Here is a 24,085-nt window from a genome sequence, read left to right on the forward strand (position 1 = left end):
CATCAGAGCATCTCCAGCATATTTTCAGGGAAAACTTTTATATGCTTTCTGAAAAAAAAGAGCACCCAAAACTTGTTTTTTTTCCTTAATACTACCTCCATTTTCAAATTATGACGATGGTTGATTCAAAACATCAAGCAAAAAAAACATAGAGTGAGTATAACTTAAATTTTAAGTTTATTTAATAACTTTCTCACCTTATTTTATTTTTAAATATTTGATTTGAATCGCTATATACATGTACATAAAAGTATTACACAGAAATAAATTATATTTGGTTTGTTTCGGATGACAGCGAAGTACTGTATGTGGCCCAAAGAAACAGGCCTAAAGTTGGGCCAAAACTATTCGATCGAGAAGGAGGCCCAAAATATGATGGGCCGAAACCGACATGAATCTCGAGGCCCATCTATGAAAAGAACCGACCTGACCTGGCCGTCTTAGGGCTCGATTCGTACCGCAAATCCAATCCCCCCCTCGTCGCGGCACCGCCGCCGCCATTTCCTCCGAATCGAATCCTTCTCCCCCCGTCTCCGGCGAGAAGAAGAGCAGCGACCAGAGGCGCCGCGCCGCGCCCCCAGAGGTAACCCTCCCTCCTCCTGCTTCTTGTTGTCTGGTTCGAATGAAGAAACCAACCGAGGAAGCCGGTCGATCTGCAGCCATGGCGAACCTGGGCGGCGGCGCCGAGGCGCACGCGCGCTTCAAGCAGTACGAGTACCGCGCCAACTCCAGCCTCGTCCTCACCACCGACTCGCGCCCCCGCGACACGCACGAGCCCACCGGCGAGCCCGAGACGCTCTGGGGCAGGATCGACCCCCGGAGCTTCGGCGACCGCGCCGTCCAGGCCAAGCCCCCCGAGCTCGAGGAGAAGCTCACCAAGTCGCGCAAGAAGAAGGCGCGCGACGCCTCCGCGGACCCTGAAGACCTGCACCGCCGCGACGCCAAGCGCAGGCGCCGCGCGGCAGCCGCCCAGCGCGAGGTCAGCGTGCTCTCGCTCACCGACGATGTCGTCTACAAGCCCCAGACTAAGGAGACGCGCGCCGCCTACGAGGCCCTGCTCAGCGTTATCCAGCAGCAGTTCGGCGGACAGCCGCTCGACGTGCTCGGAGGCGCTGCTGACGAGGTGCTCGCCGTCCTCAAGAATGACAAGATCAAGAGCCCTGACAAGAAGAAGGAGATCGAGAAGCTCCTCAACCCTATCTCCAACCAGATGTTTGACCAGCTTGTCTCCATAGGCAAGCTCATCACTGATTTTCATGATGCCGCGGCCGGTGATTTGGCCGCGGCGCCATCTGGTGATGGCATGGACACAGCCCTGGATGATGACATTGGCGTTGCTGTTGAGTTTGAAGAGAATGAAGACGATGAGGAGAGTGATTTTGATCAGGTACAATTCGTTTTACAATTCTTTTTCCTCACACAATTGAAAGATGTCATGCTAGTGTTCAACTTTAACATGACCTTCATCATTTATCTCCATCAGGTGCAAGATGATTTGGATGAGGATGATGAGGATGACATGCCTGAGTCAAACGCCCCTGGTGCTATGCAAATGGGTGGTGAGTTAGATGATGATGACATGCAGAACTCCAACGAGGGGATGACCATAAATGTGCAAGACATTGATGCTTACTGGCTTCAGAGGAAGGTCTCGCAAGCATATGAAGATATTGATCCACAGCACAGTCAGAAGCTTGCTGAGGAGATTTTGAAGATAATTGCTGAGGGTGATGACAGAGATGTTGAGAATCGGCTTGTCATGCTGTTGGACTATGAAAAGTTTGATCTCATTAAACTGCTACTACGCAACCGACTCAAGATAGTTTGGTGTACCCGTTTAGCGAGGGCTGAAGACCAGGAACAACGGAAGAAGATTGAGGAAGATATGATGGCTAACCCAACTTTAACCCCGATATTGGAGCAGCTACATGCAACAAGGGCATCTGCAAAGGAGAGGCAGAAGAATCTTGAGAAAAGTATCAGGGATGAGGCCAAGAGGCTTACTAAAAGTGAAAACGCCGGCATTGATGGTGCCAGGGATCGTAGGGCAGTTGACCGTGATATGGAGAGTGGATGGTTGAAAGGCCAGAGGCAGCTGCTTGATCTTGACAGCCTTTCCTTCCACCAAGGTGGTCTCTTGATGGCCAACAAGAAATGTGAGCTTCCTCCAGGATCATTCAGAACCCCTCATAAGGGGTATGAGGAAGTCCATGTGCCAGCATTAAAAGCTAAACCATATGAAGCTGGAGAGAAGATTGTCAAGATATCTGATATGCCAGAGTGGGCTCAGCCAGCTTTTGCTGGGATGACACAGCTGAACAGGGTTCAGAGCAAGGTTTATGATACTGCCCTTTTCAAACCAGACAATATTCTCCTGTGTGCTCCAACAGGTGCTGGTAAAACCAACGTGGCTGTGCTCACAATCCTTCAGCAGATTGGCTTGCATATGAAGGATGGAGAGTTTGACAATACCAAGTACAAAATTGTCTACGTGGCCCCAATGAAAGCTTTGGTTGCTGAAGTTGTTGGAAATTTGTCGGCTCGGCTTAGCGAGTACAAGGTTACTGTAAGAGAGCTTAGTGGAGATCAGAACCTGACCAAACAGCAGATAGATGATACACAGATAATTGTCACCACACCTGAGAAATGGGACATTGTTACGAGAAAATCAGGCGACAGAACCTATACTCAAATGGTAAAGCTTCTAATTATTGATGAAATCCATCTACTTCATGACAACAGAGGACCTGTTCTGGAGAGCATTGTTTCTAGAACAGTCAGGCAGATTGAGACGACCAAAGAACATATCCGTCTAGTTGGCCTCTCAGCAACTCTTCCGAACTATGAAGACGTGGCTGTTTTCCTGCGTGTTCGATCTGATGGCCTCTTCCATTTCGATAACAGTTATAGACCTTGCCCCCTTGCTCAGCAATACATTGGGATCACTGTGAGGAAGCCACTACAGAGGTTTCAGCTTATGAATGAGATTTGCTATGAAAAGGTTATTGCTTCTGCTGGAAAGCATCAAGTGCTTATATTTGTGCACTCGAGGAAGGAGACAGCGAAAACTGCCCGTGCCATCAGAGATACTGCATTGGCCAATGACACATTGAACCGCTTTCTGAAGGATGAAAGTGCAAGCCAAGAGATTCTTGGGAGTCAGGCAGACCTGGTAAAGAGTAGTGACCTTAAGGACCTTTTGCCATATGGGTTTGCTATTCATCATGCAGGGTTGGCAAGGGTAGATCGTGAGCTCGTAGAGGAGCTTTTTGCTGATAAACATATACAGGTCCTCGTCTCGACAGCCACCCTTGCATGGGGTGTCAACTTACCTGCACACACTGTTATTATAAAGGGTACCCAGATTTACAATCCTGAAAAAGGTGCATGGACAGAACTGAGTCCTCTAGATGTCATGCAAATGCTTGGCCGTGCAGGCAGGCCACAGTACGATACACATGGAGAGGGAATAATCATTACTGGCCACAGTGAATTGCAATACTACCTGTCTCTAATGAATCAACAACTGCCTATTGAAAGTCAGTTCATATCCAAATTGGCTGATCAATTAAATGCAGAGATTGTTCTTGGGACTATTCAGAATGCTCGGGAGGCATGTTCGTGGCTTGGCTACACCTATCTCTACATCCGGATGCTCCGGAATCCAACATTGTATGGGCTACCAGCAGATATCATGGAGACCGACAAAACACTAGATGAAAGGAGAGCTGACTTGGTAAGTGGATACCATACTTGTATTCTATAGTTGCTTTATACTTATCCCTTCATCCTGTTTATTCAGTTAGTAGCATCTGTCCAGATATTATCATTGTACATATGCACTAATTGCTGCAAAGTTCTCTAGTTCATTGTCAAGTTTTTTTACTCTATCTGAATGTTGGTGTTCAAGTATTGAAATGCTGTTTCCAGAAAGTTAATCATCTACAAGCATCATAGACTATAATTGCAAGTACTAGCATGAAATTGGATAATGGCCATGAGTTTTATTGTTCGTCTGCTCTTTGCAGCATAGCATTATATTTTTTTTTTGCTAGATACTTAATAGCTGAATATTTGCTCTTTGACTAATAGCAACATGAAAGTACAGGCCAGTCCCTTTTATTGAAATGTGCACATCGTTGACTATCGATGTAACACCATACTGAAATTTGTAGCACTTTGACTACAGGGTAAGGTAGCATGTAAAAAATGTGTAAAAGTGCATAACTTCAACTCATTATTTTAGTTGGTTGAATTCATACCTGAAGTATAAGAGTGATCTAGTAGGCAGTCAATTCATGCTTGTTCATATTGTACGGTTCTCTATATGCTCTCCTGATGTTGAACTGTTTGTTTGACCCCTTCTATTCCATGCTCATTCCTGTACTTCTGTGCTTCTGCAGGTGCACTCTGCTGCAAATCTGCTTGATAGGAACAATCTGATAAAATATGACAGGAAAACAGGATACTTCCAGGTTACTGACCTAGGAAGGATTGCTAGTTATTACTATATTAGCCACGGGACTATTTCAACTTATAATGAGTACCTGAAGCCTACAATGGGTGATATTGAGCTATGTCGACTCTTTTCACTCAGTGAAGAATTTAAGTATGTCAGTGTTAGACAAGATGAGAAAATGGAGCTGGCTAAGCTTTTGGATCGTGTGCCTATTCCTGTGAAAGAAAGCTTGGAGGAGCCCAGCGCAAAGATCAATGTTCTGCTGCAAGCATATATTTCTAGGCTGAAATTGGAGGGTCTCTCACTTAGCTCTGACATGGTCTACATCAGACAGGCAACATTTTCTCCCTGCTGAATACACTTCCTGAATTTGAATTGCTTGCTTATTTGGTTAATAATCTTATAATATTATATGTTTTATCACGCAGAGTGCTGGTCGTCTCTTACGAGCGTTGTTTGAGATAATTCTGAAGAGAGGATGGGCCCAACTAGCAGAGAAGGCTTTGAATCTTTGTAAGATGGTAGACAAGCAGATGTGGAATGTCCAAACTCCACTGCGCCAATTCCCTGGTATTCCGAAGGAAATCCTAATGAAACTGGAGAAAAAAGAATTGGCTTGGGAGAGGTACTATGACCTATCATCTCAGGAAATTGGTGAACTAATTCGGTTCCCGAAGATGGGCAGGCAACTGCACAAGTGCATCCACCAGTTACCGAAGTTGAACCTTTCAGCCCATGTTCAACCTATTACTCGTACTGTTTTGGGTTTTGAGTTGACTATAACACCTGATTTCCAATGGGATGACAAGGTACATGGATATGTGGAGCCTTTCTGGGTTATTGTTGAGGACAACGATGGTGAGAACATTCTTCACCATGAGTATTTCATGCTTAAGAAACAATACGTGGATGAAGATCATACACTTAACTTCACAGTGCCAGTATTTGAGCCACTGCCCCCTCAGTACTTTATTCGTGTTGTTTCTGATAAGTGGCTTGGTTCTCAGACAATTCTTCCTGTCTGTTTTAGGCACTTAATTCTTCCAGAAAAATATGCCCCACCAACTGAATTGCTTGATCTGCAGCCACTGCCTGTTACTGCATTGAGAAATGCACGATATGAAGGCCTCTATAGTGCCTTCAAGCATTTCAACCCCATCCAGACTCAAGTTTTCACTGTTTTGTACAATACTGATGACAGTGTTTTGGTTGCTGCGCCAACAGGCAGTGGAAAGACCATATGTGCAGAGTTTGCTATACTAAGAAACCACCAGAAGGCTGTATCTGGTGAGAGCAACATGCGAGTTGTGTATATAGCTCCTATTGAAGCTCTTGCAAAAGAAAGGTACAGGGATTGGGAGAGGAAATTTAGAGAATTTGCTCGGGTAGTTGAGCTAACAGGTGAAACTGCAGCTGACTTGAAGCTTCTTGATAAAGGGGAGATTATAATCAGCACTCCTGAGAAGTGGGATGCACTCTCTCGTCGGTGGAAACAGAGAAAACAAGTCCAACAGGTCAGCCTATTCATTGTTGATGAGCTTCATCTGATTGCATCTGAAAAGGGACATGTTCTGGAAGTCACCGTCTCCAGGATGAGGCGTATTGCAAGTCATATCGGCAGTAACATCCGGATTGTGGCTCTTTCAGCTTCACTTGCAAATGCTAAAGATCTCGGAGAATGGATTGGTGCTACCTCTCATGGTCTTTTCAACTTCCCTCCAGCAGTGCGACCAGTCCCATTAGAAATACACATTCAGGGTGTGGATATAGCAAACTTTGAGGCAAGGATGCAGGCAATGACAAAGCCGACATACACCGCTATTACCCAACATGCAAAGAATGGCAAACCTGCCCTGGTGTTTGTGCCGACACGTAAGCACGCAAGGCTGACTGCATTGGATTTGTGTGCGTACTCCAGTGCTGAGGGTGGTGGAACACCTTTCCTCCTTGGTTCAGAAGATGAGATGGAAACTTTCACTGGTAGTGTCAGTGATGAAACACTTAAATATACTCTGAAATGTGGTGTAGGGTACTTGCATGAGGGTTTAAGTGATCTGGATCAGGAAGTTGTAACTCAGCTGTTTCTTGGTGGGAGGATCCAAGTGTGTGTTGCGAGTAGCACTGTGTGCTGGGGAAGATCATTGCCTGCTCATCTGGTGGTTGTGATGGGAACCCAGTATTATGATGGCCGTGAGAATGCTCATACTGATTATCCAATCGCTGATCTACTACAGATGATGGGTCATGCTAGCAGGCCTCTTCAAGATAATTCAGGGAAATGTGTTATATTGTGTCATGCGCCTCGCAAGGAATACTACAAGAAGTTCCTTTTCGAGGCCTTCCCTGTTGAGAGCCATCTTCACCATTTCTTGCATGATCACATGAATGCTGAGGTGGTTGTTGGGGTGATTGAAAACAAGCAAGATGCTGTGGATTACCTTACTTGGACCTTCATGTACCGGCGGCTGACCAAGAATCCTAACTACTACAATCTGCAGGGGGTGAGCCACAGGCATTTGTCAGACCATCTGTCCGAGTTGGTTGAGACTGTTTTGAATGACCTAGAATCAAGCAAGTGTGTAGCTATAGAGGAGGATATGTACCTGAAGGCCCTCAACCTTGGTTTGATTGCTTCGTACTACTACATTAGCTACACGACTATTGAGAGGTTCAGTTCGATGCTAACTCAAAAGACTAAGATGAAGGGCCTCCTGGAGATTCTAGCCTCTGCTTCAGAATATGCCGAGCTTCCCAGTCGCCCTGGTGAGGAGAATTTCATTGAGAAGCTTGTTCGCCACCAGAGATTTTCCATAGAGAAGCCCAAGTATGGCGATCCACATGTCAAGGCCAACGCATTGCTGCAAGCTCATTTTTCAAGGCACACTATAGTAGGGAACCTGGCAGCTGACCAGCGGGAGATACTCCTTTCTGCTCATAGATTGCTCCAGGCAATGGTTGATGTTATCTCGAGCAATGGATGGCTTACCCTTGCTCTTAACGCAATGGAGCTGAGTCAAATGGTGACACAAGGCATGTGGGATCGTGATTCTGTTCTTCTACAGCTTCCTCACTTCACCAAGGAGTTGGCGCGAAGATGTCAGGAAAATGAAGGGAAGGCCATTGAGAGCATCTTTGATCTGGCTGAGATGAGCATTGATGAGATGAGGGATCTGTTGCAGCTGTCAAACTCTCAGCTGCAGGACATCATTGGATTCTTCAAGCGGTTCCCCAACGTTGACATGGCGTATGAAGTTCGCGAGGGTGATGATATCAGGGCTGGTGACAATGTAACTGTACAGGTGACCCTGGAGCGCGACATGACGAACTTGCCTTCTGAGGTCGGGCCGGTTCATGCCCCCAGGTACCCAAAGCCCAAGGAAGAAGGCTGGTGGCTGGTGATTGGTGATAGCTCCACCAATCAGTTGCTTGCAATCAAGCGGGTTGCACTCCAGAAGAGGGCTCGAGTGAAGCTCGAGTTCACCGCTGCTTCAGAAGCAGGGAGAAAGGACTATATGATCTACCTGATGTCCGACTCCTATCTGGGTTGTGATCAGGAGTACGAGTTCACCGTCGATGTCAAGGATGCTGGAGGCGATTGATCCATCCCAAGGCAGGCAGGGAAGAAGGAAGATAGATAGCTTTGCCGGCCTACAGGCTGGTTGCTTGTATGTTCGTACCAATTCCCTAGATGACCGACTTAAAAACACTAATAACACTTGTACGTGTTTGTAATCGCTTTTAGCATCTTGTCAGTGCAACTAACTGATGCGCACCTCTGCTGCTACCTATGCTCGGCTTTGGGGATCTCTATTTAGCCTTCTGCTGTGCAATCTGTGATCATCTTTAAGACGTGTTAGCATGGCTTTCCTGTTTCATCTAAGCGTTTCGTTCTATCGCCATTTTATCATACTGTTGGTTTGGTTACAGCTTACATAAGTATACATCTTGGATTTTTAGTCGTATACACTGACCACCACGGCATGCATGCAGACATACGAACTGTCGAACTTAACTCCACTCTGCTTTTTTTTTTAATTCTGCACTACAGATCTGATTTGTTGAAAGAAAAAGATGGATTTAAAAATAGAGTAGAGTAGAGTTGAGATAACGCAGGAGCTGGCATCGAAAGCAACGTGTCAATTCCATTAACAGCAGCAATGCAGCAATGGTGCATGGCCAAAACACTGCACCGTTCGTTGAAAACACACACTATTTTTAGCTTATCTTACACACACACCGATGCTATACAGACTAAAATATATTTTACCTTTTAAAATTTGAATATAGTTATTTTTTTACCTTTTGAAATCTCAAAGCATCCATCCTTTCAGTTTACCAATTACTTTTTTTTAAAACGAAGTTTACCAATTACTTAAAAATAATAAACAAAAAAGATTGAAGATGAAGTGTTTGAGAAACGAAGGGAGCAGTATGTCAGTATGTAGGTTACATATTTGTGTAGCGCTAGAATATAGATTACTCCTCGTCATTAAATGCGCGTACCTCAAACTAACGTGTTTTTTTAATTATATATATAAGATCAGCATTTCGTTATTACTAAATTCAATCATTTATATAATTAAATTTAAAAAATAATCGTGTAATCTTTCGTCTTTGATGCGACCATCACTTTTGACATCGAGAATCCCAATGCTTGGCAAAGTCAATGTCGATAAGTCATAGGCCACGCTCTCGTCTCAACACTTCCCACTTTCAACTAGATCATCGTGTGGTTGTAATCTCTCCTCATGTACTCCAAGGTGACTGATAGTGCTACCACGTCCGTTCTAACCTCCAAAAAGTGCTAAACTATATATTTTAGAATTTAACTAATAATAGAAAGATACAAAACGATAACTATTAATAAAAGAATCAAAGAAATCGATCACGTATCAACAATATTAGTAAGATTTATTATTAAATAGAATATTATAATACATGTTTTTATTTAACTAACATAATTTTATAATTTTTTGGTTACAATAATATCTCAAATACAAGTGATGTGTTCTCTAGATAGGTTACTCCGGCATGGAAATTGTATTGATATACGATTAATTATTACCTATAAAAACTTAAAAAATAAATTGATATATTTTAAAATAATCTATTTATAATTATTTTTAAAAACACATCATCTGCAATGCGTTCGTGGTAAACAACGAAATTTATTTTTTTTAATATAAACGTATCGTGTAGCAACTCGAGAAGATGCGCACGTTAAAGAAAAAATGGAATCTAGCTTAAACCCATCCAGACGGCCTCGGTATTCGGTATGAAAATAGGGATCAGTAGTTGGTAGAATAAATTGTCGAACGAACAGAGGATAGGAAGAGAGCTTAGAGCTCAAAACACAAAAGTAATCCAAAGTTCCAAACTTTGGACTGGGGGAAGAGCAGCCATGGTTGAGGAGACAAGCAGCTGGCTCTTCCTCCTCCTCTTCTCCGTCGCGCTCCTCGCCGTCGCGCTCACCACCGCCCGCCACCGCCGTACCTCCAGCGACAAGCAGCCGCTCCCTCCCGCCCCGTCGCCGCTGCTCTTCCTCGCCAAGTTCATCCTTCTACGCCGCTCCATCTTTGACCTCGGCCCGCTCCTCCGCGACCTGCACGCGCGCCACGGCCCCGTCATCTCCGTCCGCCTCTTCCGCACACTCGTCTTCGTCGCCGACCGCCGCATCGCCCACCGCGTCCTCGTCCAGGGCGGCTCCACCTTCGCCGACCGCCTGCCGCTCCCTGAGCCGGGTCTCCTCTTCACCGCCGACGCCCACGACATCAACTCCTCGCCCTACGGCCCCTACTGGCGCCTCGTCCGCCGCAACCTCGCCGTGGAGGTGCTCAGCCCGGCCAGCGTCGCCCTCTTCGCGCCGGCGAGGCGGCGGGTAAGCGACATGCTCGTCCGCGACCTCCGCGACCGCGGTGGCGACGGCTCGCTCGCCGTCGAGCTGAGGCCGTCGCTCCGCCGCGCCACGTTCGAGCTGCTCCTGTACATGAGCCTCGGCGCCAGGCTTAGCCCGGAGGCGCTCGACGAGCTCGAGAGGCTGGAGCTGTGGATGCTCCGCTCCTTCACCAGCTTCCCCGTCTTCTCCTTCTTCCCGGCGCTCACCAAGAGGCTCTTCCGCAAGCGGTGGGCAGCTCACGTGGCCGTTCGCCGGAGGGTGGACGAGCTGTACCTCCCACTGATCAACGCTAGGCGCGCCGGAGCTGGAGGCGATCCACCCTGCTATGCAGACTCACTTCTGCGGCTACGCGTGGGCGACGAAGGCGACCGGCCACTGAAGGACGCCGAGGTGACCGCCCTCTGCTCCGAGTTCCTGAACGCCGGCTCCGACACCACGGTGATCTTGGTGGAGTGGATCATGGCCGAGCTGGTGAACCGGCCGGACGTCCAGGGCAAGGTATACGACGAGGTGAGAGGGCGGCCGGAGCTGAGCGAGGGCGACCTGCAGAGGATGCCGTACCTGAAGGCCGTGGTGCTGGAGGGGCTCCGGCTGCACCCGCCGGCCCACTTCTTGCTGCCGCACGGCGTGCAGAGAGACGCCGAGATCGGCGGGTACGCTGTGCCCAAGGGCGCGGAGGTGAACGTGCTGATCGCCGACTTCGGGCGGGACGAGGCGGTGTGGACGGCGGCGCGGGAGTTCAGGCCGGAGAGGTTCCTGGAGCTGGAGGGCGGCGAGGTGGACGTGACAGGGAGCAGGGAGATAAAGATGATACCTTTCGGCGCCGGGCGGCGGATGTGCCCGGGGTACACGCTGGGGATTATACATGGCCATATGGGCCGCCCGGCACGACACGGTATGGGCACGTTAGGGCACGAAACGCTAAGGCACGGGCATAATAGGCACGACATGCCAGTCGTGTCGTGCCGTGTTGCGTGTCGTGTTTAGCAACAAGCCCAAGCACGGCAATGAAGTGTTTTAGCGTACCGTGCTAGCACGTTTGGCCCGGTCGTGTCGTGTCGGCCCGGTTAGAGACATCTCAGATCATAATTTCATTCACAGACTCAGCAAAATTTAGACAATCACAGAAATCATTGAATCCTGAATTTAGACTCAATTACTCAAAGCAGAAACCAACAAATACTTCAGTAATCAATCAAAAATTCAAAATAACCAGGCAGTCTCAACTAAATAACAAAATTATCACTTATCACTTATGAGACACATGCACTCAGGCAGCCAAACTCACAATTCAGTCACAACTCACAAGTCACAGGCAAACAACCACAAAATATATCGAATAGAGCTGTTCGTGCAATGGCTGCCTCATTAAAAACCTATCTAGGTAAAAACTCACACCTCGTGAGAAAACCCTAGATAGGAAAAAAGAGTGCAGCCCAGCTCAAGTTTATAATTGTCCATACAATAGTTAAAATGTTTAAGTTATTACAAAACATTATTACAAGCTCATTCAGTCTCATTATCAAGAAATAATTCACTGAAAGAAACTTCAAGTTCCTAGTCCTCGACGGTGTGTTGTTGCTTGTCATTTGCTAGCTCCCAATCCTTCATACAAGAGATCATCTCCACTATGTCCGAGGTCAAGTATCGTTGTCGATCCTCCAAAATCCTGCCAGAAAGACTAAAAATAGACTCGGAAGAAATTGTTGAAGCAGGCACTGTTAGTATATCTTTAGCTAAGAGAGCAAGAACTAGATATGTAAGCTTGTGGTCCTGCCACCAGTTCAATATATCAAAATCATCATCATTGTACTGATTGACTGTGTCATTATCAAGGTACGACGACAGCTCAGTGGCACCAATATGTGAACCAGCACTTGCTGCTTGCAGCAAAGCAGTAGTAGAACCCCTCCTAGATACAGAAGGTGATGAAGACACAAGTCCAACACCAAGAGTTGCAGAACCAACACCTGAAGAATTTTCCTCAAAGACCATATCCCAGTTGGTCCTCCTCTTACCAGGACCAGATGGTGCAACAGGGGGTCTTTGCAATCTAACTGAACCAAACTTATCATTGTACTTTTCAAACAAAGTATTGAGTTCAGCTCTAATTTGAGTTGAGTATGCAGAGTAATTAGTACCAGTTAGTGAAGATAAAACTCTGAGAACATTATGAAAACCTTTCATTTTACCTCTAGGGTCTAGGATAAATGCAAAGGCATACAATGCAGGTATATTTCTCCAATACTTAAGAAATTTAGTCTTCATAGGAACAACAGAATGTCTAAGTAAATCATCATTCTCATATACATGCAAATGTCGTGCTATTGAAAGCAGTTGATGAATCATAAGTGGAGATGTAGCATAATAAACACCAGAAATAACTACAGTGGCATCGTAAAAAACCTCAAGAAATTCTAGAATCTTTTTAGCAACATACCAATGTGAGTCAGTTAGAAGTAAATTCTCATTAGGAGCTCTTGGGTAGTGATTGTCAATGAACACACCAAATGAGCTCCTATAAGGGACCAAATGCTTAAGCATGAGATAGGTAGAATTCCATCTAACATCCATGTCAAGACCAAACTTACGAGGTCGAACCCCCACAGCAATGCAATAACTTTTAAATCCAGCAATCCTCAAGTTAGAAGAGTTCAAGAAAGAGATAGCAGTCCTAAAAGCCTCAAGATAAGGCTTCAACCTTTTCAAACCAGACTTAACAATCAAGTTTATAATATGGCAAGCACATCGCTGATGCATAAACATATTACCAATATAACAATTAATGCTAGGTGTCAGCTTATCCATAGCAGTAATATTAGATGATGCATTGTCTAGGGTAACAAAGAACACCTTATCCTTTAAACCATACTCATCTAGAACAAGAAGAACACGTTCAGCAATGTTTAGGCCAGTGTGAGACTCATCAATGAGCCTAAGAGCAAGAAGCCTTTTCTCTAAGCACCAATTAGAGTTAACAAAGTGAGCAACCACACTAATATAGTCCTCCTTAGCATTCCCAGACCAAATATTAGAAGTTATAGCAATAGAGGGCACGCTAGTCTGCAATACATTCATAAGCTTAGCACGACAAGTATTGAAAAGTTTAACAAAATCTCTAGTGGTTGTTTGCCTAGAAACAACAGTAAATCTAGGATTATGTGCAGTTCTAAATAGTCTTGAAAAGCAACAGATGCACCTAAAGAAAGGGGTAGATCAGTACGTGCAATTAGCCTACACATTTCAGTACGAGCAACATCAGGATCATACTCCCAATGACGAACAGTGCCATCAGGGTTATATTGCAGAAGAGATTGATGCATGTTCTTACGACCAGCCTTAAGTTTGCAAGCGCTAGCATGTCTTTTAAGATGACCAGTACCCCCAGTTGATTTAGCAGACAAAACAGTTTTGCAAATATGACACTTAGCATACTTTACCTCCATACCTTGCTCGATTCGCTTGATCTCTTCGAAGTCGTTCCATACCTCGAATCGGCACATTCTGGTTCGCTTGCGGGCAGTGGCTGATGACGTGACGGCTTCACCGGCGCCATCTGCTTCATCGGCACCAGTGGTGCCACCAGCGCCAACACCCACATCAGCACTGCTACCGAACACTTCGACGTCGTCCCCGTCGTCCCCCCGTTCCCCCAACAACCTTAGCTCGTCGTTGATGGTCATCGGGTCACTACCGTCCGACATGTCAAGGTCGGTGGTCGGCCCTCCGGTTCCTCAACGGCGCGCGCCGCACTCGCCAGGCACTCCGAGGAGCACCGGCCAACGGCCTAGAAGAAATTAGGGTTAGGGTTAGGAGGCCGAGACCCAAGAGCAGCGAGAAGGGGAGAGAGAGAGCTCACCTGCGCTGCCGGAGCACCGGAGTTACCGAGATTGGGGGGTACACGAGCCGAATCGACGACTTTGCTCACTCCAGCCGAGTGCCGACCGACGGAGCCGTGGTGGCGGCGTGGTGTCGAGGTTCGGCGGCGATGGCCAACGGGTCACGGGAGGAGCCGGGCTGCTGGAGCCAGAGATGACGAAGGAGCAGGAGGATGTGAGGGCTAGAGCCGCTAGACGACGGCGGCGACGGGAGAAACTAAGAAAGCCGAGGAGAGGCGAGACTGCGAGAGGAGAGGAGAGGAGACGGCAAGGCGGCAAGCAAATGCGAGGCGATGGACGAGGGTTAGGGTTGCCGATTCGGCGCCCCCTTTTATACGACAGCGGATGGCCTCTCCAACGGGCCGATCCAACGGGCCTCCTCCCCTCCCAGGCCAGCCGCCAGCCCATTCGACCGTTGATGCGGGCCATATCGGGTCGTCGGCATTAACGGGCCGTGCTCGTGCTGGCCCAACGTGCTGGCGTTACGGCCCAAGCACGGCACACTCACTCGGGCCGGGCCGGCACGGGCACGAATTGTACCGGGCCGGGCCGTGTTTGGGCCGTGTTTTACCGGGACATGCTCGTGCTTTCAATAAGGCTTGGCCCATATGGCCATCTATACTGGGGATGCTGCACGCGGAGTATCTGGTGGGCAGCCTAGTGAGGGAGCTGGAGTGGCTGCCGCCGGCGAAGGGGGTGGTGGTGGACATGACGGAGGAGCTAGACTTCACCATCGTCATGAAGCACCCGCTCCGTATCGCCTCGTCCCAAGGGGATGTAAATTAATTAGTTCAGCTTAAGCTTAATCAGTGGAGTGTACTGGTAGCTAATTAAGCTTAAGCTTAGTAGTAGATTCTGTTCAGGCTGTGAATAGTCATAGTCTTCCTCATCCACTTCCATGGATGGAAACAACTTGCAGCAATTGATTCTCACGGTGGATGCATGCAAGGGATTTATCCCAACTCAAAAGTCAGGGAATAGTATAGCTTTGCTAATTAAGGTATTTGTATATGTTGAAAATAATTTATTTTCTTTAATCTTCTATCCAACTTATGTATGAGACTAATTCATTTCTTAAGCTTTTAGCTAACTTATGTATGATTAAGAAGCTAATTCATTTCTTAAAACTTATAGTTAACTTATATAAGTTAAGCCTCTCTAATATTCATGAAGCAAGAATCAAGTAGTACTAGCTAGAAAACTATAAAATATCTAGCATAATGTAGTATTTATATGTATGTAGAATGTTCTACTAAGTAAAGTCTAGAATAATATAGTTAGTTGTAGAGTATTCTAGCTTACTATCAAATGTATTGTTGATGGCCTATAAATAAACAATCAAGTGTGTGTGGAAGATGAATATACAATTCTATATTGAATTAAGTGAGAGTAAACTAACAGCATACACCGCACAAACTCTCCTCTTTAGAAAGACCAAAATGACTATTCCATTTGGCTTGCTCTCAACCAATTCTATAATATAATTAGCATAACAATATGTATAATATCTATATATCATTCTATTTATCTATCTATGTATCTTTAAGGTGGTTGCTTTGCTGGTGTTATATCCATCACTAAAAATTACTAGATAACTGAATATGTTATACTATATCAGTATTTGCATAGATGACCTCATTAATTATTTGACCAATTATCTTATTTTAAAATTTATGTAAATATTATTTATTTTATTACTATTAGAATTAGTACCAAATATATTTTAATTATAACTTATTTTTTATATATTTGTATAAGTTTTTTAAATAAGATAAATATTCAAACACATCACAAAGAAGTCAACCGTGCCGTCTACTAAAATATGGAGGTAAAATTTGTTAATTAACTGGATTAAGCTAACATCTATATCCTATCATTAGAACCATAGCTTAATCAACTTGTTTGTCATAAAGAGTGTTCCCGACATCTACTTAATTTGCTTTATGTTCAATGCTTACATGTATGCTAGTATTTATCTACAAACGAAAACAATGAATGTAATTACTTTTATAGGGAATATAACCGCATTATATTTTCACCTCATCCAACATATTTCTCTCACCTTAGGATTGACCGCTCGTGGGGTAATTGTTCTAGGTAAAGAGCAAATTATGTTCAAGTAGCACGAGAATGTGTTATGTCATTGTTTTAGGAGATATATGTTATGTTACTGAATTTGAATTAACTATACATGCCACCCAATATCGATGATTTGGTTGTCAGCTCACTTGATTGAATTCATTTGAGAGATGAAATTATAGAGTTATCATTATCAATGAGACATGTAGCATGACGTCGAAGGAAATTATAAACTACTTGAACCCACTAAACCTTCATCTGCCTTTTGAACTACTAGATACGTTCGACTTTTTGTTTGGTGCGAAGAAATGGAGGTATGCGTTTTTGATCCCTTACCACGTAGAGTGAAATGGCCGAAAGCACTGTAAGTAAATGTACTCCTACATAAATGGTTTACGTATCGTAAGAGACACAATATGATTTCAGACAAATCAGTGACTACGGATTGTAAGAGACAATAGTACTTCAGACAAATCAGTGATTACAGTTTACTGAATGCTCATAAAATACTCTGTTGTCACTCACATAAGTACATGAATCATGAATGATAAGGATGTTACATACACATGTGCGCAAATGAATCTACTAGTGCAGGCAAAGAGTGTGCCAGCAACTGAATCGTCTAGTGCATAAAAAAACCTCCTGAGTTGTGCCAATAATTCATCGCCAGTATCGTTGTTTCAGTAAAATAAAACGATTCATAATACAATCAATTACTATTATGCATTTTTTTAATATCAAATATACGTTTAAATGTCAACAGCATATAACATACAAAATTGGAGAAAAGTACATAGTAACACTATAATCAATTACTATTATGTATTTTTTTGAACATCAAACATATGTTTAAAAGTCAACAGCATATAACATACAAAATGGAAGTAAGTACATAGTAACATTCACACATCAAGGTCGCTCGTCCAAGAAACATATAAATATGAGATGAGATTGCAATTACATATGATGTACGAAATAAAAAAATCTTTGAAAGATTGGTCGATCATGACATATCAGCCGTGATCGACTGCGACAGCTAGGGGCCATCGTCATATCATGCAATAGATATAGAGCTATAGATACAGAGCTAGTACCAACAATGATCTCCATGGACAACTTACTTTGTTGGTGTTCTGAAAAGAAATCGAAATATTAAATCCAGGTAAAAACAAACTAATGGTTGCTGACAATAGCTTGCATTCGAACTACATCAGTAACAAAGCATGGTCTAGGCTCATAATTAAATATAACATGACTTGATCAATTTATTTCATCTTGTCTTATTACTAGGATTGTCCTTGAAGCAGAACAACAACCAATGTCAGCAGGAGAAAAATTACATTACCAAAACCGTGTTTATTACTCTACAAAAGTTCGATTTGCTTGCATTCTCATTACAAACTCTCCAAATGAATAGTTTCAGCTACACTCCTTTCGGAAGGCCAGTGAAGGAATCGATCAATGCTAGGCTTTCATCCGTGACAACTTTTGGGCCAGCTCCAAGCCTGCTACAGATGAAGTAGCTAACATCTCCCTTGAATTGTTGGCTCGGGGTCTTCATCTCTGCAGGAGCCGGCAAAGCCTCGACATCTTCTATCGATTTCACTCCGGCATCACTTAGGATTGATTTGTCACCAACCATATAGCTGCATCGGAATGTTCGTCAAACTGGAGCCATGGATAGATTGGTATGTTATGCTCAAACATAAGCTTTAGCCAAAAAAATATTAAACGCACCTGCTGAGATCATTATCTTGAGGAGGGAAACAATACAAGAGCTTCTTAAGGAGAAGTGCAGCATTCTTGCGGTTTGGTGCAATTAGGACAGCATTAGGCCCAGCATCAAATGTGTACGCAACCTGTCATTAGAAATGTTCTGGTTGAATGAGAGTTTTGATAGCACAATTGTCTATTGGCTCCATTCTCAAATGATTTCAGTATCATATCAATCCCAATCCCATCAGCCACGATAATACCAGTTATTTTGCAGTATTGAACAAAAATGCACATTAGAACAATACAAACAGTACAAATAAGCTATAGCCGAGAATTTTCGATGAAAAAACTTCCTTGCAATGAAGCCATATTAGTACATCCAGACTCTTTTGAACATTGTTAGTTTTCTCCAGCTTTAGAAAGTATCTTGATATATATCATATTCAGTATAAGGACTTATTAAATCTGATGCTCCATAGCACAACACTAATGCTACTGCTGACAATTAGAAAAGGGAATGGAAAATGATCTAAGAACCATACTTTTGCTGGTTATACAAAGATCATTAAGCAATGTGATTCATACACGCTTTGGCTAGTGCAGTATAAATTGTTTGTTCCACCATATGAACTCATGATCCATTATTTGTTGTTATGAACTCAACAGCATGTAACCAAAACATATTTCATGGTATGCAAACCCACAAACAGATACAGTTTAATGGAGGGGAAAGGACAGGAGAGTATACCTGTGGGGTTCCTTCCGAGTGGTTCCACTTCTCCACAAGGCTAATTATCCTGTGATTAACTCAGATAACAATATTGACTATGATGTTTCACTAGCAACGCAAGCTCAAAACAGAGCACTTCTAAATAAAAGATCACCTGTGTGATGTATCATTCATATAGAAGATGGGCGGGCTCGTGTCCAAACATACAGCATGAAACTGGTTGCTATCTGCACAAGTTAACTTGGCAAAGGACTCGAAATTATGAGATTTGATAGCCTCTTCCATTTTCAACACCCGATTTGGAACTACAGTCTGCAATGCAGGAACAAGCAGTGCAATGCACATTAAGGAAAAAGAATTTACTGCTAAATTGATAGAAAAACAATAATTTACGGTCTGCAATGCAGGAACAAGCAGTGCAGTGCAAGGACAAGAATAGAAGTATAGAACTGCATTACTCCTACAAATCATGAGAAATTGAATCACAATTTTTAAACAGTCAAAACAATCACCTGGGCCCTATATTGCAAAAGGGGACTTGTTTCAACACTGTCTCGCATCCCACTAGTGCTACTCGTTTCCTTCTGCTTTGAACTGACCTATTTACATGGGGAAAAGTCAATTATATTTGAAGGTGTCAGACATGATATAATTAGGAAAATGTTGGTAAAAGAACAATAAAGTTAGTAAAATTACTATCTGGTTCAAATTTACTGGTCCAGAAGCCACAACACCAATAGCAGTAATACTAAAACATATTATATGCAGTAGGAGGTATGTTAAATGTAAATACATACCACTGCTATGATAATAACAAGATCATTCCAGTGTGTCTCATCAGCAAGCTGTACAGCTATGCTGTCACTTCCATCATCATTCTGTAAGTGTAGTATAAAATTTATCATTACTGGTTAGAAAGGTCATACAATAAATTTCACTAAGGTTGTTTCTTTGTGTGAGCTTTCAGATAACTTACTTTTCCCATACACCATTTCACAAATCCACCATAGATACTGCGGCATGCACTTCCAGACCCTTGCCTGCATTCAAGATTGTCAGTTATACCAGAGGGAGAGAAAAAAAAGAACAGCTCTGCGGCATATTGATCAGTAAAGATGGAGTATAAGCCTTCAACTATTTCAAATAGTATGAACAAAGATAGACAAAACAACAAAAAAGAGACAAAAAACTGTAAATTGCATCAATAACATGCCTTGCTATGGAAGAAAGTTCCCCATAATCTTCTTTGACATTCATTAGCTTTCCAAGGGTGAAAACTGCAAAAACATTCAAATGATAAGTACATGCTTCTAGTTTAGAGAAGCAAGACCCTGTCTAGAGTTTTTTTCTTCACCAGTAAATGATTGAAGCATCATCTGATCTTGAATGGCATTGTTAAATTTCACAATACATTAAAATAAATTTATATAAAAGGAGTAATCTCATATTGGAAATTGAGGGATTATAATTGACATCAGAACTAAAAGATTTTACCAAGACAAGCAAAGCCAGCAGCTGAAGAGGCCAAACCAGCAGCAGTGGGGAAGTTGTTGTACGATGCTATGTGTACATGTAACTTCTCCCAGTCCTCTTTCTTGATCCTAATCCCCTTCTCATCTTCAACATCTTGAGCACGCTTGCGGATCTCCCTCAGGCAGCTCTGAAACCTCCCACCTGATAAGGAGATCTCCTGCACAATTCCAAACCAAAAAACAGAAGTAAAGGATCATCCTTTAAGGTCTAGCTTGGCGGTAGAGCACAGTGTTGTGGTTGTTGATGTCAGCTTCAAAAACTTCAGTTATGTTTCATTCAAGTGTAAATCTAGGATCCTACAGTCTGTATAGTCTGTACTTGGATAGGATCAGTGATTGTAACAACAAACAAAGCTGGAAACATATACTACATTTTGCAACGAAATTGGAGCTGTAGAATTCGTGGATGAAAGCAAGTTGGAGATAGATTCCCCATTTAGATCTAGGCAAGCATTTGGCATCATCAGTTTGATCAACAAAACAGCCATTATTCAGACATGGAAGCTGACATAAATGCGAAGCAAAAATATGCTCAAAATTAACTGGAAGTAGCAGAGAGATCGAAGAGTAGAGAGGAAAACCTGGCCGTTGAGCCACATCCTGTCGGAGGGGAAGGAAGGGCTGACGGCGACCGTGGTGGTGGCGGAGAGATGGTCGGGGTCGAGGGTGACACTGATGCTGTCGTTGACGGGGAGGATGAGCGCCTCGTCCCGCTTCCCCCAGTACTTGATGACGGCTATGTTGGTGGGAGAGCGGCCGGTGGCCATGAGCACCCACTGCCCCTCCTCCGCGGCCATGGAAGAAATCTGCTGCTGCAGCTGCCCACAAAACAACAGCGCGCACGCATCAGAGAGATTCAGAACACCAAACTCCAGTTGACTGGTGAGTGGGGAGGGGGGGGGGCAGTACCGGCTTACCGGAACAGCGGCAAATACGGCGGTCGGCGGCGGCGGGAGATCGGAGTTCGCCGCGGTCGGGGCGGAGAGTCCGAGGGCGAGGAGGAAGACGCGAGTGAGACCGAATCATTGATGCTAGATCCGACGGCCACAATTTATCCCCGGATACTTTTCCACAAAACCCCCAGACTCGGGACACCGTTGCACAATTATCCCTGGAATATTTTTTTTCAACTTAATGCGACCACTCGTCCATCGTGCAAATAATTAATCGAGTGAAGTGCACCAGCGGTCCCTAAAGTGTTATCTAGGTCCCTAAACTCTTAAAATATATTTTTGGATTTCTGAACTTGTCCGAGGGTGTCATATAGGTCCAAACAGGCTCTGACCCGCTCCATCCGCTGACGTGGCATGCCACAGTGGCGTCTACGAGAAGGGAGAGAAAAGAATAAGGAGGAGAGAGAGAAACTGACATGTGGAACCCACATGGCACACCCAACACGTAGACGTCACCGTGGCATGCCACGTCAGCGGATGGAACGGGTTAAAGCTTGTTTGGATCTATATAACACTCCCGGATAAGTTCGGGGACCTAAAAATATATTTTGAGAGTTCAGGAAACTAGATATATGCATATAAGTTTAGGGACGGCCGGTGCGCTTCACTCTAATTAATCTCTTGCCTCTTCAACGTGATTACGTGAGAAGTGAAAACTAATATGTATACGTCAGCGTGGAAGGTAATCGTACGTTGGCTGCCTTCTCTATCGTCGATGTGATCCGCGGCACGATTGGAGATCGCCTTCGGCCACCGCCTCGATCGACGACGCATGGAAGAGCACGATTGAAGGTTTGATGATCCTAGGTTAGAAAAATTGCTATACATACGATGTTTATCGTACGATCAAATGGACGAACGGATGGCATATACAAAATGAAGGCGTCGAAGCGTACGCTACGATCAGACGACGTGAGGCAAGAAGCATGGAGACTAGTTGAACGTTCTTTTTTCATATAATTGTCGTAAAAAAGTTGTATGTATAGCAATGCTCCTAACTTAGTACTCTAACCTTCGTTCTACTTAATCACGACCGAAGGTGTTGGCTTAAACTATCAATATGTTAGTACCTTATGGATCTTTGAACAGATACTATTAGCCTATAATTTTCAGTTAGCTGAAAGGCTAAACCCTTTTATCAATTTTAGTTGTGTAAATTAAAATAATTTATTAAAACTTATTAGTTTAATTGTCACATTAATTTTAGCACGTGCATGCAGTGAGAACGGTGAATTAGATTATGACTTGGGGGCGGGATAGTCCTTGTGGTGTTTGGATTAGGACTTGGCCTAGATATTCAGATTCAGATTAGGACATTTGACTGGATAGCATTTATGGTGTTCGGATACATCGGCTGGATGGTTGCAAGTATATACACGAACCATACAACCCAATGTTGAATATGATAAAGCGACGACGAACAAAACGACGGACAGAATCATTATTTTTTTATAATAATGGAGATTTATTTAAAAAAATCATAAATACAATTTTGTTTTTAAATAGAAAATATAAACCTCCAACTCTCAGTGAGTGGAAGTGAAATATAAAATGTCCACTACCTGGGTGATATCTTAACTGGTAAACTGTGAGAGCAGTGGGAGGTGGCAAACTGTGAGAGCAGTGGGAGGTGTTAGAGATATGGCAAAATACCCAATAGGAGGGATGGTCGTTGGATGGAGAGTGTGAATTTTGCAAGGGGCTAGCTACCGAACATTTTATCTCTAGTAGGAGGCCGTAAGCAAAATTCATAGTATCGGGTAGACATAGGGGGCATGGTTATTTTACAAACATCCCCATTAATACTCTACAGCTGGGGTTCTATCCAATGGGTTTTCAAAGCTTCTCACCTGATAAACACAATTTTGTAAGTGGAATTTCACGATTCTAATTTTGTCGAACCTAGCGAAGCAGAGAGAAAATGATGTTACTTTTTCTGTAGATGTTTTTAAATATAAATTTTATCCAATTCTGAGTCTGTATTTAAAAGTTATCGTCGTTTTAATGAAGAGTATTTAAATCATGGTTTTTTGGTCTCATGGGTGATTTTGCAAGCAGCCCTGCTCAGGCTCAAAACGCCCTTCTATTGGGTGACAAGGAGGCATTCTGCAAAATAACCAACCCCTTAAGTCCCCTCTCACCCAACTTGGTGTATTTACAGGTTGTCCACTTCCAACAGATAAAACGTCCAACTATATAATACCAAGGGGTCGCCTATAAATATGCCACCATCTGTCCAATCAACCATCGTCGTTACTCCAGCAGATGTGTACCACGTCAGATTTTCACGCCCAGCTAGTGTGCCTTTTATATTGCGCGTCTGCTAGCTGGACATTGGGGGTTAGATTTACTATTTTTAAAACAAAAATCTAATTTTGAAAATTCTTAGTAAAATAAATAAAAAATTAAAAAAACTTCCTCGATCAGGTCAGGTCCCTGGAATTTCATGGGCCGGCCCACGCAGCAAATATTTAGGGGCAGGCCGGCCTGCCCCACTTGCAGAGTGCAGACTGATGTTGCTCATAATCCATCCATCCTGCCGCATCAAACAAAGTGAAAGCTTCCTCACTTTTATCGAATTTTTTATTTATATATTTAATTGTAATGACACCTACCTGTCAAGTTATTGTAGCAATGAAGCAATTTACTTATGAAGAAAAAGTTAAATATGTGAGTAAGAAATTCCACTTTTATCTGGCTTGATAACTGTAATAAAACTTTCGGTTGGGCCTGATTTGATCCGGTCAGTTGTGCTGCTTGACAAATATTGGATGGACTCTAGTCCAGCCATATACATCCACTTTCTTGCGAATCTTGACTGGACGATCCATCAGAAAATTCA

General features: G+C 43.7%; 3 protein-coding genes across 4 annotated transcripts; 2 read left to right on the forward strand and 1 right to left on the reverse strand.

The window, feature by feature from the left end:
- The first annotated feature begins 441 nt into the window (after positions 1 to 441).
- Positions 442 to 8,221, forward strand: LOC102699844 (DExH-box ATP-dependent RNA helicase DExH12). The gene is made up of 5 exons (XM_040520871.1): positions 442 to 583; positions 660 to 1,387; positions 1,484 to 3,736; positions 4,404 to 4,793; positions 4,888 to 8,221. The coding sequence occupies exons 2-5, from the start codon at positions 662 to 664 to the stop codon at positions 8,056 to 8,058; spliced, it is 6,540 nt and encodes a 2,179-aa protein (XP_040376805.1). The 5' UTR covers positions 442 to 583; positions 660 to 661; the 3' UTR covers positions 8,059 to 8,221.
- Positions 8,222 to 9,860: 1,639 nt separating this feature from the next.
- Positions 9,861 to 15,019, forward strand: LOC102700122 (cytochrome P450 89A2-like). Its single transcript, XM_040520328.1, has 2 exons — positions 9,861 to 11,206; positions 14,854 to 15,019. The coding sequence occupies exons 1-2, from the start codon at positions 9,861 to 9,863 to the stop codon at positions 15,017 to 15,019; spliced, it is 1,512 nt and encodes a 503-aa protein (XP_040376262.1).
- A 2,541-nt stretch (positions 15,020 to 17,560) lies between these two features.
- On the reverse strand, positions 17,561 to 21,304 carry LOC102702719 (diphosphomevalonate decarboxylase MVD1, peroxisomal-like). 2 transcript variants are annotated; one of them, XM_006646707.3, is made up of 11 exons: positions 21,208 to 21,304; positions 20,872 to 21,108; positions 20,253 to 20,448; positions 19,972 to 20,035; positions 19,735 to 19,798; positions 19,556 to 19,636; positions 19,271 to 19,357; positions 18,913 to 19,070; positions 18,777 to 18,825; positions 18,050 to 18,171; positions 17,561 to 17,958 (listed from the first exon to the last, which is right to left on the reverse strand). In XM_006646707.3, exons 2-11 carry the CDS (start codon positions 21,085 to 21,087, stop codon positions 17,736 to 17,738), a joined length of 1,260 nt encoding a protein of 419 aa, XP_006646770.1. In that variant the 5' UTR covers positions 21,088 to 21,108; positions 21,208 to 21,304; the 3' UTR covers positions 17,561 to 17,735. The 2 variants fall into 2 exon arrangements, with proteins under 2 accessions (XP_006646770.1, XP_015688800.1); XM_015833314.2 differs by having other exon boundaries at positions 21,200 to 21,304.
- Positions 21,305 to 24,085: the final 2,781 nt, after the last annotated feature.

This window comes from Oryza brachyantha, chromosome 2 (genome assembly GCF_000231095.2).
Source record: "Oryza brachyantha chromosome 2, ObraRS2, whole genome shotgun sequence".
Classification (NCBI taxonomy): domain Eukaryota; kingdom Viridiplantae; phylum Streptophyta; class Magnoliopsida; order Poales; family Poaceae; genus Oryza; species Oryza brachyantha.